Source organism: Mastacembelus armatus, chromosome 5 (genome assembly GCF_900324485.2).
Source record: "Mastacembelus armatus chromosome 5, fMasArm1.2, whole genome shotgun sequence".
NCBI classification, from domain to species: Eukaryota; Metazoa; Chordata; class Actinopteri; order Synbranchiformes; family Mastacembelidae; genus Mastacembelus; species Mastacembelus armatus.
Window position 1 is genome coordinate 19,249,324 of NC_046637.1, and position 18,321 is coordinate 19,267,644.

General features: G+C 37.2%; 1 protein-coding gene across 1 annotated transcript in view; it reads right to left on the minus strand.

Moving 5' to 3' along the window:
• Positions 1-2,184: 2,184 nt before the first annotated feature.
• Positions 2,185-18,321, minus strand: part of cntn6 (contactin 6) — a 97,929-nt gene continuing 81,792 nt past the window's right edge. The window contains exons 14-23 of the mRNA XM_026306792.1: positions 18,184-18,301; positions 15,484-15,642; positions 14,785-14,934; positions 14,066-14,136; positions 13,419-13,653; positions 13,193-13,308; positions 8,517-8,697; positions 5,042-5,154; positions 4,358-4,526; positions 2,185-3,656 (exon numbers count right to left, since the gene is read on the minus strand). Coding sequence (XP_026162577.1) covers positions 3,568-3,656; positions 4,358-4,526; positions 5,042-5,154; positions 8,517-8,697; positions 13,193-13,308; positions 13,419-13,653; positions 14,066-14,136; positions 14,785-14,934; positions 15,484-15,642; positions 18,184-18,301 — 1,401 coding nt within the window. The 3' untranslated portion in view covers positions 2,185-3,567. The remainder of the gene's footprint in view (positions 3,657-4,357; positions 4,527-5,041; positions 5,155-8,516; positions 8,698-13,192; positions 13,309-13,418; positions 13,654-14,065; positions 14,137-14,784; positions 14,935-15,483; positions 15,643-18,183; positions 18,302-18,321) is intronic.

Below are 18,321 nucleotides of genomic sequence, written 5' to 3' on the forward strand. Positions count from 1 at the left end.
AAGGTTTAAGGTATTACAGACAATGTGAGTCACACAAGGTACAAACGTGCTTCTGTATGTGTGTAGGCTACATACAGTATAAATACATAGTTAGGTGAAGCAGTTTATGTCGTTGGTAAATGTGTAAGATCGGTGAGATCGTCTGGGTGTTGTGGTGTCACATGGATGTACAGTATATTCCCAATGTTGAGAAATACAGCTTTAAACTTTTTTTCTTAGAAACGTCTGTGTTGATTAACCATTAGTTGTTTTTTTTTTTTGCGCTTCACTGTCTGAAACAAATTTTCCCTTGGTCCTTAGGGAAAATTTCCACCTTTTACAATCCCACAGGATAAGGAGTGCTCAATGTAGTTACTCACTGTGATTCTTCACCACACACTTCATACTACAGAGTAAACCTCCTGGGACCAATCTTTAAAAAAAAAAAAAAAAACCTGCTACTTCCTAGTAAGGGATAAAGTATGTAAGTATGTAGGAATAAAGTAGGAATCAAACAAGCGAGAACAATGCATCTGCTGATTAAGGGGTTTCAATGTGAAACTTTTATTGAGTCTTCTTGTCATCTCACAGAGATATCACATTATATTAATACCATGGTATTACATTGCTGAAGTGCCAAATTGCAAATTCAATTACAGGGAGCAAGGTAATCATCAGATTATAAATACAAATTTGAGACATCATATTTTGATATTACACCTGAAAACAAAACTTAAATAAGGAAATGTAAAGGATTTGGGCTTTTTTCTAGAAAGCAACAACATTTGACTCAAATAAAGTAAATTTCATGTAAGCAGTAGGACTTTAATTGCAATATTAACAGTACTAGTAAATTTATGTAGGGGGAAAAAAATCAATATTGCACTTCCGTGCATTAAAATATTTTAGCACTTCAGTCATTAAAAAATAACGAATTCTGAACTCTGATGTATGTCATGTCAACCCCAGAGTCTCCTCATTTACTGTGTGAACACATCTTAAGAGCAATGTAAGTTAAAAATGAATGGAATAATCATATTAATGCAACTACAAAATAATAGTATTAAAAAATCAAATTAGATAAAATAAAAACTAGTTTAACATATCAAATTTAGCATGATGATGTAATATGAGTTACATCAATGTAAGTTTTTCTTTAAATAAATCAAACACTAACCTAAAACAAACTAAGAACCAACCTCGTATAAATTAGTCTACACTTATCTACTACTATTTTGCATCAGGAAACAAAATCTTGGAAAAAAATGTTGCAATATTGTCTGTCAGTTAATGCTCTTGTTTTTGATGGGACATTTTGTCCTGTGCTAAATATAGGTATGTAAAACATCAAGGTCTGAAGCTGCTTATTAAAAAATGTCTTACTTGTACTGGAGATAATAATTTTTAAAGACAAATGGAGGTTCTTTGCTCAACTCATATTGTGAAGTTAGGAGTCATCTAGCTTCACTTTTCAATATTTAGTATGCGTTTTACAAAAAGCACAGGAGAACGTTTATACCTAGTAATCTTTCAATTACATATACATTTACATAGTAGGTTGTTTTAGGTTGACCTCTCTAAAGCCATCAGTTACGCTAATCTTCTCACTTCTCTCAAATAAAATGAACAAAATATAAAATAGTGAATATTATTTTACATTCTATGTGTGATAAGCCTGCCCTTGTGCAAAATATTTATAATCTGTATGTTTCACAGACAAGCTGACAACAGGTTTGAAAAATATAAACTCGATAAGGCAAAGGAGTTTTGTCAAACACTTGTGAAGAATTCATCTTAACTGGGTTTGCAAAAGTTCTCAATATAAAGCATGTTTAAACAACAGATCCTCAAGATGTCACAAGACTAGACATAAAGTCAACACAGAAAACATATGCAGCTTTCATTAACTTCGCAAATATTTAAGAGTTCAACTGTTAATCTTGAAGTCTGTTTTGACATTTGGCCACACTTATGGTAAGTGTTGATCACATCAGGTCACACACATTAGCCATATGCTTCCTTACAAAATAAAACACGCAGTTTTTCCTGTGGCCTGTGGAGATATTAATTTAAAGAATCTGTACAGTTATAAATAAACCAACAGGTGCAGCACTGTTTACTAGTACAACAGAAAAAGATGAGTCAATGGATTGAGTGTAACTGTGCTAAACTCCTGCTTAACAGGCAGCTGTTCCCATTGTGGACAGTTGAGCACAAGAGCTACTGATAACATCACTGTTGGCTCTGCACAAAACAGGGCTGAGCTGTAACACCAACGGTAGTATGCACTATCAAAATAGTTGTTGTTACATCTATCAAATGCACTTTAGCTGGGTGTTTTATTTTCCAGTCTCTTTTCAAGTTAATCATAAATGATTAGAAATACAAATTCAAGACATCATATTTTCAGTGTTGGGGAGTACTACTGCATCTGTGGGAAAGTTTAGTATAAAGCCTTTTGTGGTTCTAGTCAGAGCTGCATAAAATGATATGACTTGATCAGCCACACCTGGAGATAGACAGAATTGACCTAACGAGTCATCTGCAGCCTACTCCTCATCTCTACATGGAGCTACAAACATGAGGCTATATTAGCTGTACTAGAGTAACACATCCACAGTTCTGACTTAACTACCAGCAGCTGAATTGCATTGCATGTAATGTAGGTGCCAGGCTTTGACAAGGAGGAAAGGTGCATTCAATAAAAAGACAATATCTCTGGTTCTTCTGCATCAATAGGTTTGTTTAACTGTCTATTGTGGCTGAGAGTGTTACAGGACTGGAATGCTAAATTAGTGGAGTACCCTATTAGGACAAACACTGCTGGCATCTTAAGGGGGACATGCATCATTTCCAATGGATACTTGCAAAACCTGTAATTGACATTTTGGGAAACATACTTATTTACTTTATTGGTCAAATTTAGATGAGAAAACTGGTAGCACTTGAGTTGATTAGCAAAAAGACTCGGAAAACAGCTAGCAATAAAATAATGTAATTCCTTCAATTTTCTGGGGTAATTCTGAGACCACTACCAGGAATTAAAAATGTCAAGGGTCAACACTTTAACTTCATTAACTACAAATGAGAACAAAGTCAATAGATATTAATTGAGCCCTCCTTTTCAAATAGTGTGTATGTAGCCTGTGAGGTACGTGTAAGTTATGTTTTGTGATCACGGAAGCCATAGCAAACCAAAAAAATATTTGGAGGCTTTGGCAAAAAATGGGGGAGCATATAGTGGAACTGGGAAACTAGGACATGAACCTGCTCTGATTCATTACATAGCTAAAGATAAGAAATTCATCTTTCCATGTTTATCAAATGCATGCATCCTGGAGGATTGCAGTGGTCCTGAAAATAGGCAGATGAGAATGTGCTGTAACCTTGCCGTTGCTTGCGAGTAACAGTCCATCCACCGATTTGTGGATATTTGACAGCCTGTCGGAACGCTCCTTACATCCACCCTGGGTTTGTGTACCAGTGGTTAAGAAACTCTCTAGTTTATTCCACACATCTTACAGGTAGAAGAGAATCATAAACTATATTCACTCTAATATCTAGAGTTAAATACAAAGGCATCAGAAGCTACAAAATGAACATAGAAAATACAAAAAAGATCATGAAAGAGCTGAGCCTCATTGAAACTCGACACACACATCCTTGTGAGTTAAGACCTATGGTAGGAAGAGAAGCAAAAGTTAATGTTAGCAATGTCATAAAATATTTTTTGTGCAACTGTTTTTGTGATAGGCAAACAAGCACAGATGAGTGAAATTTAGTTTAATTGTGAAACTTTATAGCTATGGTAAAGGGACTACCGGCAAAGAGAGAAAACAACGAAATACAATGTGTTTCTGAATATGTGGTTTTCTAAATGATGCACCTGTTTTGTCAATTTGGTGAAGCTGTCTTCTTAATTTTTTTTTTCTTTTTTCTTTTACAAAGAAATGCAATTAAAATGAGCTAAAACTTTAAGTGTTTCCTAAGCTGTAGTGTTGTTTCCATTTGCTATGCTAACCTAACTAAATTCTAAATGCTTCATACATAGACACCATCTTTATAATGATATCTCACTTTACGCTCCACGTTGGCCTGCTCCTTTATGTGTTGAGGTATCCTGATAGCTCACAGACAACCAGGACTGAAACATAACCATTTAGATGGAGAAAGTGCCTTCCTGCTCATATGGGGCAGTTTTATTATGTGAATTAATAAGAATTAATATGTGTAGTCTGAAGGCCGTCTTCAAACTTTGGTAAAGCTAATGAACACTATCAGTCACACTGGGGATTAGTTACACAGTGTACCCACCCCACTGCTCCTCTGCTTTAATTCCAGCTCTAATCATCTACATGCACGAGTGTTTAAGACTTACTGGACATCTTTGGTATGCGGATAGGGCCACTGCTGGTGCCATCCCCCCCTTCAGTCAGAGCTTTGATCTCAATGAGGTAGTCCTCTCCTGAACTGATTTGCAGCTCCACACTGGTCTTGTTGGTTTCCAGTACGGTTGTCCTGCTATGCCAGTCCTGACGAAACACAACCTGGAGGAGATTGTGGACTCTACAGTGAAGACCTCATTTTTTAACAGTCACAAATGACACCCTCTCCTCTCAGCTGAGGTATGTATGACATCATTCAACATATTAAATTAGCATGTGCAAAATAAATCAAACCTCTATTTTATATATATATATAATATATATATATACATATATACATATATATATATACACATATATATATATATATATATATATATATATATATATATATATATATATATATATATATATATATATATATATATATATACTGCTTGCTTGCAAAAATACAGAAGTCCCTCTGTGGTGTGACGCCTTTTATTTTATCACCTGGAACAGATCTTTTAATTTTGAAAGGCCAGACAGGGCCAATCCATAATGAAGCAATGAAGCACTGGAGTGCTGAGGTCTATCTTTCTTCTGCAATGAGAAAGCCATTTATTGGGATGACAGCTGCTGAGGCTCTATTTGTTTCCCCAGTTGTGGAGTTTCGGCTATTATTCTGACAAACTCACCTTGTATCCTGTCACCTCAGACTCATTTTCCATCGCCTTGACGTGTTCCCAATTTAGAAAGATCTTAGAATTGGTCAGGTTCCACTCGATATTCCTCGGAGACTTACTTGGTGCTGCAAGATATGTATTTATTTAGACAAAAGTTTCACAAATGAATGCATAAACCAATATCATCAATAGTGTTCTCTAAACTACCTCTGCAGTCAGCCTTGATTTACTCATACGGTATTGCAGCAGAATGCATTTCATACTATGTAGCCCTCAACACAGAGAAATATGGAGGTCAAGAAAAATACAAAATGCATGCTCTTTGATTACCCTTTCATTTATATCTGTGATACAACTAATAAGGATGAAATGAAAAGTTCACCCTGAAGCAGTGCAAATGACTTGCTTGAACCATTTTTCAGTGAATAGCCTCAGTGGCTTGGAGCTGCTCAGTATTGGGTGTTTCAGCCTCAGTTATTGTTTTTTGATTTTAGTACAAATGACAGAACGGCAAACAATATGAAACAACATGAAACACAAAGAGATGGAGCAGAAAACTCCATAGACATAAAGATGGCATTTAGCCAAAGTTTAGACAGAGGACTTTGCATGCTTGTTAAGGAGTATTCTAAGCACAGGGAGAACAATACATGAGTGAATAAAATTAATGAATAATGGCATGAACAAATGAATAATGAAAAGAAGAAAATATTATTAAAATAAAACTGTGAATATTGTATTGAGGGCCTGTCTGAGGTTTTCTAATTGCCCTGAACCTACACTAATACTACTACCACAACTACGGCTATGGTTTTCTGTATTTATTTAATGCATTCTGACTAAAGTGTTTGATGGTTGTAGTGCAACAATCACAATTTCTTAAGGTTACAGTATGACAATTATTGAAGTCTTCTGGAGTTACCTGAAGCTACTGTAAAGATGCAGCAGTGTTAGTATTACCAAGTGTCTTTTTAGTTAAGAAATCTCTTCTTTCGGTTTCTCCTTTGAGCAACAGAGGGGATAAACTAGCAGCAAAGAGGATTTTGTACTGAAAAGGCTGTAACTTTAAAAAGTATCTATTTGATTTGTCTCATTTGGATGGCTGAACCATCTTCAGAAAGTTTTAAATGCATTTTTGTATAAAGGGAGCTGTGGATTTTGTCCATCATTTACTGTAAATTGAAAGCACATCAGTAAGGGATCTTATAATGGCCAGTATGAACAGGAGGAAGGAGTTTCATATTTGAACATTCAGATTTCACCTCAATATTATTTTAAGGCACACCTGAAAAATTAGGAACTTCTACTTTGGTGATTTATATCTCAATTCACACAACCTTTTTCATAAAACTATTTCCCACTGGAGAATGCTTGTTTTGCAAACTTCTGATGACAGGTTTTTGGCCATAAAATGTTCCATTGAAGAGAATTGTATTTCTTTTGTGTTGAGTGAAAACATGTTCAACATAAGTCCGTAATTGGCATGTATCAGATGTAATACTGTGTTTTCTCAAACCAAAAAATTATGCAAAGAAAGCAGGAAAAGCAGTTGTAGTATAGAAATGCGTGTATGAATGGAAGCTGAGAAATGATTTCCACTGTTCTGCAGAGTCACAGTTTACAAAAGGTTCAAACACTTGCTGTAAATAAATCAGTTGAAGTTGAGGCACTGAAATAAGTTCATGGGTTCTGCTTTTGTGGCAGTGGCACAAAATGCGGTAGCACACTGGAGAGCTGGTATTTTCCTGCAACATACTGTTATTTCCTTGAGGGGTACCTCTAGCTACAGTGTTATGCCTTACTGGGAGAAGTATGGTACAGACCATGTGAGGATTACAGTGGGGTATCACAATCTCGGTGCCAAGACTGAGTGTGTTTTGCACATGCAGTGAACACACTGCCTGTCTGGTCAGAGCATGTCAGTTGCTCAGTGAAATTTTCATTTACAGTATTTGTCAGTTTGTTGTGTGAAATCACACCTGTGGCAACCCATACTGAATGCCTTTCTTTTTCCCTGGTGGCTCTATTTGCAGCTGTTTGAAGGCAGCAGGTATGATGTTGCACTGCCAAGTCAGAATTACACACAGCAAATCCACTGGTTAAAGTTTGTGTGACAAGGAGCAGACTTGTCATTTTAATTATTTTACAAACTTTCTCCTGTAAATTAAGGCAAGTTTATTTATAAATTAACAGGCATGTAGGATGCTAACATGCTGAAACAGTTCTCATAGCTCCTTAATAACCACTAATAACACAATTTGTTATGTCTCCATCCAGACAACAGGAGAATGGCCAAATTGTCCCCCTGGAGCTTCACATGCTTAATTACAATACAGGTAGAAATGTTGCTGCGATCACAAACATGATGTGTTATTTTAGAAATCTGAATTTACTCATGGACATAATGTTTAGTTAGCAGATAGTTATAATTTTCCACATAAGAAAGGTAAATTTAGAATGAATTAAACATGAAACATCAAAAACAACTAAAGTGGTTCATTTTACTGTCATTCTTCATATGGATCTAAGTTGGCTATGGATAACTGTATGACAAATAAAAATGTATTATCACACATGGAAAACTTGATGATAATAAGATCTTAAATGTCCAAAGTGCATTCAACTTAAAAGTGCATCAATGATTGGGTGAGTCCAGTGTTAATAGAGGATGAATGTAGTGATATGATTGACTGTCACAACCATTAACATGTCAACCTGTGCCCTACGCTAATATAGCCTTTCCGATCCACTTACTGTTTCAAAGTGCACTGCAGCTGCACCAGCTGACCAAAAAGATACCAAAAGTGTACCAAAAGAAAATTTTGGCAAACGTTTGGCACACAGAGAAGGGTGCACTTGACTGTGTTACATACAGCACTGCTGGGCTGATGAAAATAGAGCCCTAAGTGTCAGTTGAATTTGAAGTGATGAAGCAGTTGGATGTGTCACTTGAAGTGTAAGCACGGAAAAGAGTTGAGGTGTCACTTTAAGTCCTAGAGCAAAAACAGGTGTAATGAATTGAATTGTAATTGCTAAAGGCATATGGAATCTCCATAAAAACTGAAAGTAGCTGAACTAACAATTGAAGCATAAGAACTGAAAGCAGGTGGTCTGTCAGCTGAAATGTCATTTTGAGAAGGAGAATTAGTTGAGGTATCAGATGATGTCTAAACACAGCTGAAATGTCCAATGTCCTTTTTAATATAAAAATATATGCATACAAACAAAACCTTTAGTTATTTGGAGCATTTTCATAAAATTTTATGACATTTCAAAAATGTTGTCTGATTCCACTATATAGGTTGCTATAGCCATTCCTCCTGTTCACACTGATGACTAATAACTCTTTAGACACACATATAGTATGGAATTGGTAATGGTTATTCTTAGGAAAGACCCTTAAGCCAAGTAAATATAAGCACGTGAAGTAAACAGCCAAGTACAACATGAAATAAATCACATTTCTGTGAGCTGTGTGTGGACTCACGTGGTTTCTTGGTGGTGATGTTAAAAGCAGGGCTGCAGGGTCCAAGTCCAGCGCTGTTCAGGGCTCTGACTGAGATCAGATAGACCGTGCTGCCCTTCAAGCCAGAGAGCAGAGCTGTGGTGTTGATAACCCTCACTGTGTCTGCTTGACTTTGCTGAGATCCTTCCTCCCAAAAGAGAACCTGGACCAAAGACACACAAGTTTATACACATCAAGACTGCAAATACTCAGACCTCCAGACATATCAGCTACAGCACCTTTGTTTTTATGCCTTATTTTTAACACTTTTCAAATATAGAATTGGTGGAAACAGAGTGAAGTCAAACCTTATTTAATTTGGCAATTTCCTGCTTAGTGTTACGGTGTGCTTGTAAAGAAGAACATCCTGTACAGTATTATTTTAGTGTGCATAATGGTTAAAGTGCATATACTATTTATACAGTAGTGCAGGTTTAAGTGGAGCCAAATTCTATATGGCAGCAGAATATTAAGTGTATAGGTACAAACACGCAGATACAGATAGCAAGTTTACTTTTTCAGGAACTTCATTTTGTTTTTTGTTCTAAATTTGTGGTCATGTGGTTTTAAGTATATATCACTTCCATGTGATCTCCTTGCCTACCATAGGGCCTGAGGCAGTCCAACCTCCATTTTCAAAATACCAACTTATATTGTACCTGGCAATCAGCGATACTACAAGCAGCACTTGGTGTGAGGAATACAAGGATAAGGAGCTTGTTGGAATTTGTATTCGTAGAGAAATCATTTATGACCCTAACATGAGGCAGGAAAAGCAGACAGGAAAATGTCAAACAGATGGTTTGAAAGTAGGTGCTTATTCAATTGGCTGCACACAGGTTTACAGGGATCTTGCTTGGGAAAAGGCAGATTAGCGACAGGGCCTGGAGTTGCTGATAACAGATGCATCTAGGGTGTTTTTTTTCTTCCAGTGGTTTAATTAGTGGTTTTACATGCACTTGGGAAAATACCTAAAATACCTGAGCTGAAGAAGTTTACAGTTTGTTTTTTTTTTTTGTTTTTTTTTTTTTTTACATGACCTATGCTAAGAATCTAAACACATGTTCAAAGTGGGAAGAGAGGGATCTAAGGAGACTCAAGGTCTTGCTTCCATTTTTTTTTTTTCCAACTCCTTTGCATTGAAAACTGTGTAACAATTGAGGACATCCTTCCTGAGGTCTAGGAGACAGCAGCAATGCTATTTCTTATACTACTAACTCATATATTGTGAAAGTTGAGTTTTTGACAACTATTAGCACTGTTTTATTTGAATTGCATACACATATGGCGAAATTGCCATATAGCCACACTGTAAGCCGGTAAATATGTATGTAGGATTTAAAATATTTTAAAAATATGGCTTTGCAAACAATTTATCAAGATGGATACAAGTTCTGTTTGTTAGGTAAGGATATATCTAGTGCGCTCTGAAAAGTAACACTAACACAGCCCCTTTAAATAAAGGGATGGCAGTTTCAGTGACATTTAAACAAATACCGTGAGTCTGACCCAGACTCATTTAATTATTTTTTAACATTATGTTGTGTTTATATTGTTCTTAGATGATGCATGTTGCTACTGAATTGTGTTAAATCAAATTACCACTATCAACTGAGGCAAGTGGTGTTAAATCACTGCATAAATGGCTAATGTCTGGGCATGTAGGTAAATAATAAAGCTACCAAGTGCTATAATCCATAGGCCTTTTCACAGCAGACAGTTGGGTTAGTAGCACAGGTGTTTCCAATAACATTAACATTCTACTTGTGTTTGTGTCATGACAGTGAGATACACACACTCCGATACTGAAGCCACAAAAACAAATTCAGCCATCACTGTTTTATTACACCTGTACTTCTCCTACTATGACCTGTCAACCTGTCTGCACCAAACAGCAAATTTCTGACTTTGAGCCAAAAAAAAGTTAATCCTGCATGGTCATAGTTTATGATTTAAATGGTAATACGGACAGCTTCAAAGGTTCAATCTGTTCAGTATGTTAACACAGAGAGCTGCATTTTCCACTCAGTCTATTGTCTACTGCTATTTTCAGGCATACAGGTAAAGTGCTATGAAGCAAAAGGTCGATTGAAATAGAAAATAAATTGTGGTGGAGTGTGTAGATGACTCTAATTCTCTCATCTTTTTTTTCTGAAACATTTGTTCCAAAACAAAGTGACATACGACAAAAATATCATAGAAGGGGAGAAAATTCAAGAAGAAAATTCTAAATTATATTTATTGTGGTGCAGTTCGGTAAGACATAAGTACATCTCTTGTTGGCCACCAAAACTAAGAAAAATGCCCCATCTTTAAGTTTAAAGTTATTTCCTCATCTGCTTTTGGTATCATTAAATGACTCAATAAATTAAATGTAGATGTAGACACCCCCCCTCCCCACCTCCCCCCTTCTACTTCTATTTCAACAACACAGTCAAGGCTGACTTGAACTTGTCATCTCCTAATACATCACAATGACACCTTAGAGGACGCATCACTGAAATCAATAGCACTGCTACCTGGGCCAAAAACGTATTTGTTGGCCATCATGCATGAGGAGCTTTACCCTGCTGGGAAAGATTGGCAGAGCCATGTGAGGGCTTTCCAGACTTGCTGCTACACAGCTGGCTGCTCAGCATCAGGGGATGTGCACTGGTGAAGGATTTTATCACAGCAGACTGCACTATTTGTTTTACATGTCAATCTGATTCTTCATTTATTTCCTACTGATCCATTTTAATGGAAATATTGTATTCTCAGGTACTACAGTGATTGATTAAATTAGGTTGAACACAAACGGCATAGTGACTACTTTTCACCCTATAAATATAAATAAATTTCTTTTTTAAAAAAATGTTTCTGTTGACCCACAATTCAAAAGCAATGTCAATTAATTTTGAGGCAATATCTATTTATTATTATTTTTGTTAGTTTTAAGTTATTTCAGTGATCATTGTGGGTTTTTCTTTCTTTAATGGAAGGGTACCAATATGTATATATATATACATATATAGACAAATACACACACACATATAGTTTTTATAGAACTGAGGTATATTCGTCTGCAGAAGGAGGTTGTTTCTAGAGTTCATAAAGAGGGCATCTCTCTCAAAAGTATGTGTTTTAGCTATTTTTTTAGATTCAGGAAATGCTACTGTGTTACTTATAATGAGATAGTTATACATGTTTACTGTGAGTAGCTCCTGGACCTTGTCCATTCACTCTAATGCACTTAAACATTGTTTCTTTCATGTCTAAGTTAGTGAAATCTTAGGCGTGGGAGTTGCTGCACCTTACATTTCAGGGAATATTTTACATGACCATCAGGCTACAGGCCATTCGTGCTCCTCTTTTAAAGTGTGTAAATACAGCATAATATTAAAGCCACTGCAGTGTCCTTCCATCTAGATGTCATTCTAATGGCACAGCCCCAGGGAGTACACTCATCTTCACACTATTTACCTGAGGCATCACCTAATGCCACTATAATTTATAACCATTCAGAAGAAAAGGACTCCCAATACTACACCACCTGTTGTGTACAAACGCTGTGCAGTGAAAGCAGCACATTAAGCAGAGCAAGTGTCCAAGTGACCAATAGTCAGCGGGCCATATGAAATCTGGGTTTTAGAATCTGCACACTAGTAGCACCATTATGCTGCCTCATCAGGCCACTGGTATAACCCCAATTAATTGTCTCTTAATTCTAAATGCAAATCAAATTGTCACTCTACCTCATATCGACTTTTCACAACTTTTCAGGGTAATACCCCAAAACACAGTGGTTAAGCAAAAAAGCTCTGTTGTCCAAATCTCAAGTTTGCAGAGTCAGAGCCAGGCCACAGCTAGAAACCCACATGGGAAACACAAATGTTCTCATCTAAATGCATGTACATTCCTGTTTCCACACATTTGTCACCCTTTGTGGATATTATAGTACACTCTTCAATATCAGTAGAGATTGCCAAAAATAAAGTTGATAAATTGCTTTTAGTCCAGATCCTGAAAGTAGGAGTGGGGAGCGATTTGCTATTCTGTTTGACAAATATGGGCCCTGGTTTACAAAGGATTAAACATATACAAATACAAATGACTGTAATTATCACTTTGTAAATAAAACTACATTCGCATTGCTAACGAGCTGTATATTTTCACAAACTGGTTTAATTTGTTTTTTATGACTACTCAGCTCAGCTACACTGCTTGGTCTTGGATCCCAAACAGGTCATCAACGTTCTTCAAACCCCTGCCTCATAACAGTGTGTGGACCAAAGACTGGCAGTCCCCTCAAGGTTTTTTTTTATCTATGTTTTCCACAGTCATGAGAGCATTTGTTGTAAGAGGTTAGTGATGTATGATGTTCACAATTTGTTTTATTTATTATTTATTTTTTAATATCAGCTCTCTGACAGCCCTGGAAATTGAGTTCTTTTGGAGACTGGAATGACTGCCAGCAGACCTTTGGATTAGCCTCTGAAAATTTCACTGCTTCAACACCTGCGCTATTTTAGTGTCATTGTATTTCCACGTTATCACCATTGGCAGTTACATTCAAATAGACACAAGGTTAGTGTATTGTCAGTCATTCTGGGATTAATGTCTACTCCTTGTTTCAATATTCCTCGTAGCACTCCTGTTTCAACTTTTCTCTTTCATACCTCGTATGCAATAATCTTCTCAGTGCTGGGCCCTAGGTGAACTGGTTCCCAGTACACCTTGATCTCGGAGGCTGACACAGGACGGGCCCACACATTTGATGGTGCCTCAGAGGGCTCTAAATAAGATTGATCATGAATTATGGAACAGTGAAAATGCACACACTTTCTTGAATCAACACATTCCACTTTGTTTGCATCTTCACAAGTTACAGGTGGATACACTGACCTTCCTCTGCTGAAAACACTTTAACAACATGGCTAAATGGCCCCTCTCCTAGGCTGTTGAATACTCCCACTTTTACTTCAAACTGGGACAGGGGTGGGATGCTGTCATTTCTGTAAATATATCTGGATGCATCAGGTGATGCCAGTACTGTCTGGATCCAGGTGCTGCTGCCAAGTGGGCGGAAAGCCACGATATAGCCAAAGTCCTCTCCGCTCTGCTGTTCCTCTGGAACTGGCTGAGATAGGAGCAGGAAAGTTACGCCTTCACCCAAACAACTGTGAGCAGAAATTAAACTAGGGAGTTGTAAAAAAACAGAGCAGAAATAGTGTTTCATGTCTGGCAAACTTTGGAGGAAATTCACAGAGACAGCATCTTTCTGCACTTTGAACCACATCCAAAAAATGTAGTTGTCACCTAATTCTAGATTTACACACATGAAATTTTCACTAGCCCCCTGCTGATTTACACAACAGAGAGAGTCAGCAGGCAGCAAATCACAAAAGCTCGGCCTTTAATTAAAAGTCATTTCACTGAAGCCAGACCACTGCAGACACACTAATTCTGCCAGAAGTCCATTCCAAACAAAAGATTCAAAGAATGCTCTGTCACGATGAATGCTCGCTCAAAAATACCTATGATCCTCTTACCTCCCACATGATGACAAGTTCTCCTCGAGCTCCTCCGCCGCCACTCACATTAACTGGGACAACATTGGGAACTAAAAAGGCACAAAGGAAACTTAATCATCCCTTGGTTTGGACTGTCATGTTTAAGGCAGGTGCAACGGATTCTGTTAAAGCCCACGGCTCTGAATGAGATGATCACAGGCAGTCTGTAGAGCTTATTTACACAAAACAGGTTAATCACGCAGCAGAGGAATTAGGTTGTTGTTGACAGAGGCATTACCACTCATGTATGATGCTGTTATTAGCTGAGCACCTTATGTCAGCCCCATGTGTGAAGCGCAACAGGGAACTTGTTCCCTTATGATTCAACCAGCAGGAAAGAATTACTCAGCTAACCAGCTCAAAATAGACACTTTCATGTCAGTGCTGAGGACATGCAGGGATAGGTCACATTTTCTGTGTACATTCTGTTAATGTAACCATTAATTAATTATAGCGCATGTTCCAGAGTGGTAACACACATATGAACTTAGTCTTGATGCTTAAATGTTCAAAAGTGCAATTAAATTTGCATTCTTTTTCCATACCCACTCCTTTTGCATGTGAGTGGGTATGGGAAGAACAGACTTGAAATGAGTAACATCACAATGAGCGGTGAAACTAATCAAACAGTTAAATTACATTTTCCAAGTGGGACTGATTAATTTGTTATAAAGGAAAACAACAAACTGAGAGGGTACCTGCTGCTTTGGTTCGAATCTGTTTTGATGGCGTGCTGGGTTCTCCTACGCCAACACTGTTGATTGCCACCACCCTGAATTCATAATCCACCCAGGGGTTCAAATCTTTCACTGTCGCATGCATCATCTGTCCAGGCACAGAATCAGGAACTAGGATTAAAGAATTTAGAAGTGAGATGTGTTTTGGTTTTTAATGTTTTACTGAGGCACATTTCATACATACTGTTCACTTCTAACTACAGTAGTTGCAAAATCTAACTTTATCTGGATTAGCTTTATTGCTGCTGCTAGGTGCTGTTTCTCACTGGAATTCCATGTAAGTTACTTAAAAATAACAGACATATATGAAAGTGTGGCATGCAGTAAAAAGAAAAAATGCAAATAATAAATAGTAGTTTTATTGGTTTCCAGGAAGTTGGTTTATCTCTTAAATCAAAAATTAAAAAAAAAAAAAAAACTACACATACTGTATACTGAAATTCTAATCTGTTGCATGTCCACTGTGCTATTTCTATTTTTGCACTGTATATTAGCATCATAACACTGGAATCCCTAGAAAGCACAAGCACTGATTTTTTTTTAGTTAATGACTGCTCAAGCAATACACTGGAGAAAGAGACAACATTCTCTTACATGACCTCACATATTTTCTCTGTGTTCACTATGTTAATGGAAATGAAAGTGTAGTGCAGCTGTTACCTGTTCTCACAGTCTGCCAGCCTATAGAGAAGGGGGTCCTTGCCTGAACCATGTACATGATAACGGGACTGTGGTTGTCAGGTCCAGAGCCCCAGGACAGCTGCACAGTGGTGTCAGTAATGTCAGTCACCACCAGGCCCTCCGGGGCACCTGGAGGTCCTGCAACCCAGAGAAACAAGGACAAACACCTGCATCATCTTCACTACACCAGGGGTCTTAATTTATTTGTAACTGCACTAAGAACCCCAATTCAGGACAAGTGAAGATATAATGGGATCTATTGAGAGTGTCAGTCTAATCGATACCGTGAATGGTGCAGTTCAGGGGGAACACAGGTTAGACCTTTTACTGTATCAGTTTATGTCTATGTAAGGCTTTGGAATTTCATTTTAAGTTTGCTTTTAAATTAAAATATTATATTCCAGAATTGTTTCTAATGTAACATTATGAAATATTTTTAACATTTTTCAAATTTCAAGAGCCAGGGTTTATATTGTCATGTGAGAAAAAAAAAAATTACTTTATTTGCTTGTTGCCCAAACTAGCTGAGAGGAGAAAATACAGTATTTAAAAATAACATGAGAACATTAATGACCAGGGATTTGGAAAAACAAAGCAGGATTTTCAACAGGGATTTACTTGAAATTAGAGAAAGCAGCAACATGAGATCAAATGAACAGGTCAGGACTTGGCTAGCTGACATGAGATTTCATACTAAGCTCCACAAATCCGCAAAAGTAGCACTGAGCCCTCAGCGGGACTACCAGCTGCTGGAAGAAGATCACTGGGTATCAACAATGCTTGGTTTCAGATTATGCATGCAGAAACATACAATCTGTATGTAAAAGCTGCATCATCTGATTTAGGCTGCACACTCTTGAAGCCATGCTATGCCAGCACAATAGTATTATCATCCTAAATGGTCAAGCTGGCTTCCATTTAGACTTTTTCAGTGTATTCCCAATGTGTTGTGTTTTAATGCCCTGGTTGTGATTGTAAGTGACTGTGATTGGTGCAGGTGTTTTAAATGTACAGTATGAGTGACTGTCTGAATGTGTAATAAATGCTCACCACATCCGCCTGATTTATATTCAACAACATTTTTAATAGAAGCTCCCTGCCCCTGTGAATGATGATAAAAGGTGCCCTTGCATAAGTGACCCAATACTTTGTAGCTGTATCTTCAAAATCACAACCGTCCGCTCCCTCATAGCTGTTTCGTATTTGCAATGGGGAAAAAAACAAATAAACAGTCACTGTGGCTTTATATTAGAAATTCTCAATACTATTAGAATGTGAGAACATTTCTGATCAGTTGAAATCAATATTAAATTAGTGTCACAGGCTGTGCCTTCTAAAATGTATAGTCCCATCCTGTGTGCCAAGTTAATGCATTTTATAACATATCTTTAAGCCTAAATATTATACAGGTCATTTGTATGGTCACCTCTGAATTAGCACCCCTACAGCAGGGAGAAATATGCCACAGATTCAACAGTAACAGTACAGTGGTAATAATGCTATATACGTTTTAACTAGGTTTTGGCACAAAAACAACTTGTTTAGGTTTAGAGAGAGTTCATGGTGCAAAGTGATGAACAGAGTAAAATCAAGGATATGGCTGAAATAAAAAAAAAACATTCCATGTTATTTGGAAACAGGAAACGAACAGTGGTGTCCCCTGTCAAAATGCAATGTTTTGTTGATGCATCCATCCACCCCCGGCCTGCTACGCTGGCTTTATCGCTATGTGTCACTGGACTTTCCTCCTTTGCTCTCATCGCATCCACTAGAGGACTTGAACATAAACATGATGTTCTGGGCCATTTGCTGAAAAGATTAATCTGTCTCACAAAACTGCTAGAAACCTACTGACATTAAAATGTTACTTTGGGTCATAGTAAGCTGCTTGCACAAACAATCTATGGGTTTGTTTATTATGGGAGGACAGTCTCACACAATGAGTAAACTTGGTTATTGTTTTAAAGAAAACGTTTATTTATGTGATGCAATTTTCATCTTTCCATTAAAGCATAGTATGGCAGGATGTATTCACTAAGTCACTTCTCCGATGCACTTTGTCTTTGATTTTTCTTTCAAATTTCCACTTAGTTTATTTGTGTGCAAATGAAAACTTTGGAAAAAAAAAAACAAAAAACAAAATGAAACAAAGTAGTACATGGAACTGCTACAGCAGCAACAGCTTGTCACCCACATTGGAGGCGGAACCACAAAAGAACACACTGTTTATTTTCAGGTAAAGAACCTGCAATGTATTCTCAGCCATAAAACTAGAATGGATGCTTTTTGTCCAAATGCATCAAAAGTTTGAATTGCATAAATGTGTGAAGCTCAGTAGTGCACATCAAGTTTAACATAGTATGTGTATAAAGTTATTTATATTAAATACTAAATTTCAACATCATACATCCACACATGTTCACAGAATATAATTAATTGAATTAAGTAAAAAATTATTTTTATTTAAGCTATGATCTTTAACTTTTGATATTGCTAGGATTCATGGTTGTCAATCTGAAAGTCTAGTCTTTGTCAGTCTCTGAAAACTAAAATCTTGGTGACATATCTGTCAGCACGTGTGCTATAAACACACACTACCCCATAAAGCAAGAAATAGAAAATCTCCATAGAGAGAGCTACACAATGACAAGTAGCGTAAGTAAGTAGGAACAGGCATACCTCTGACAATTAAGTCTGCTGCTGCTGAAACAGTGTCGACTTCAGTGTGTACCATACAGACATACTTCCCAGAATGCTTCAGCTGAATGTTCCTCACCATCAGGTCACCTGCAAATCCCTATTGGCACATACATAAAA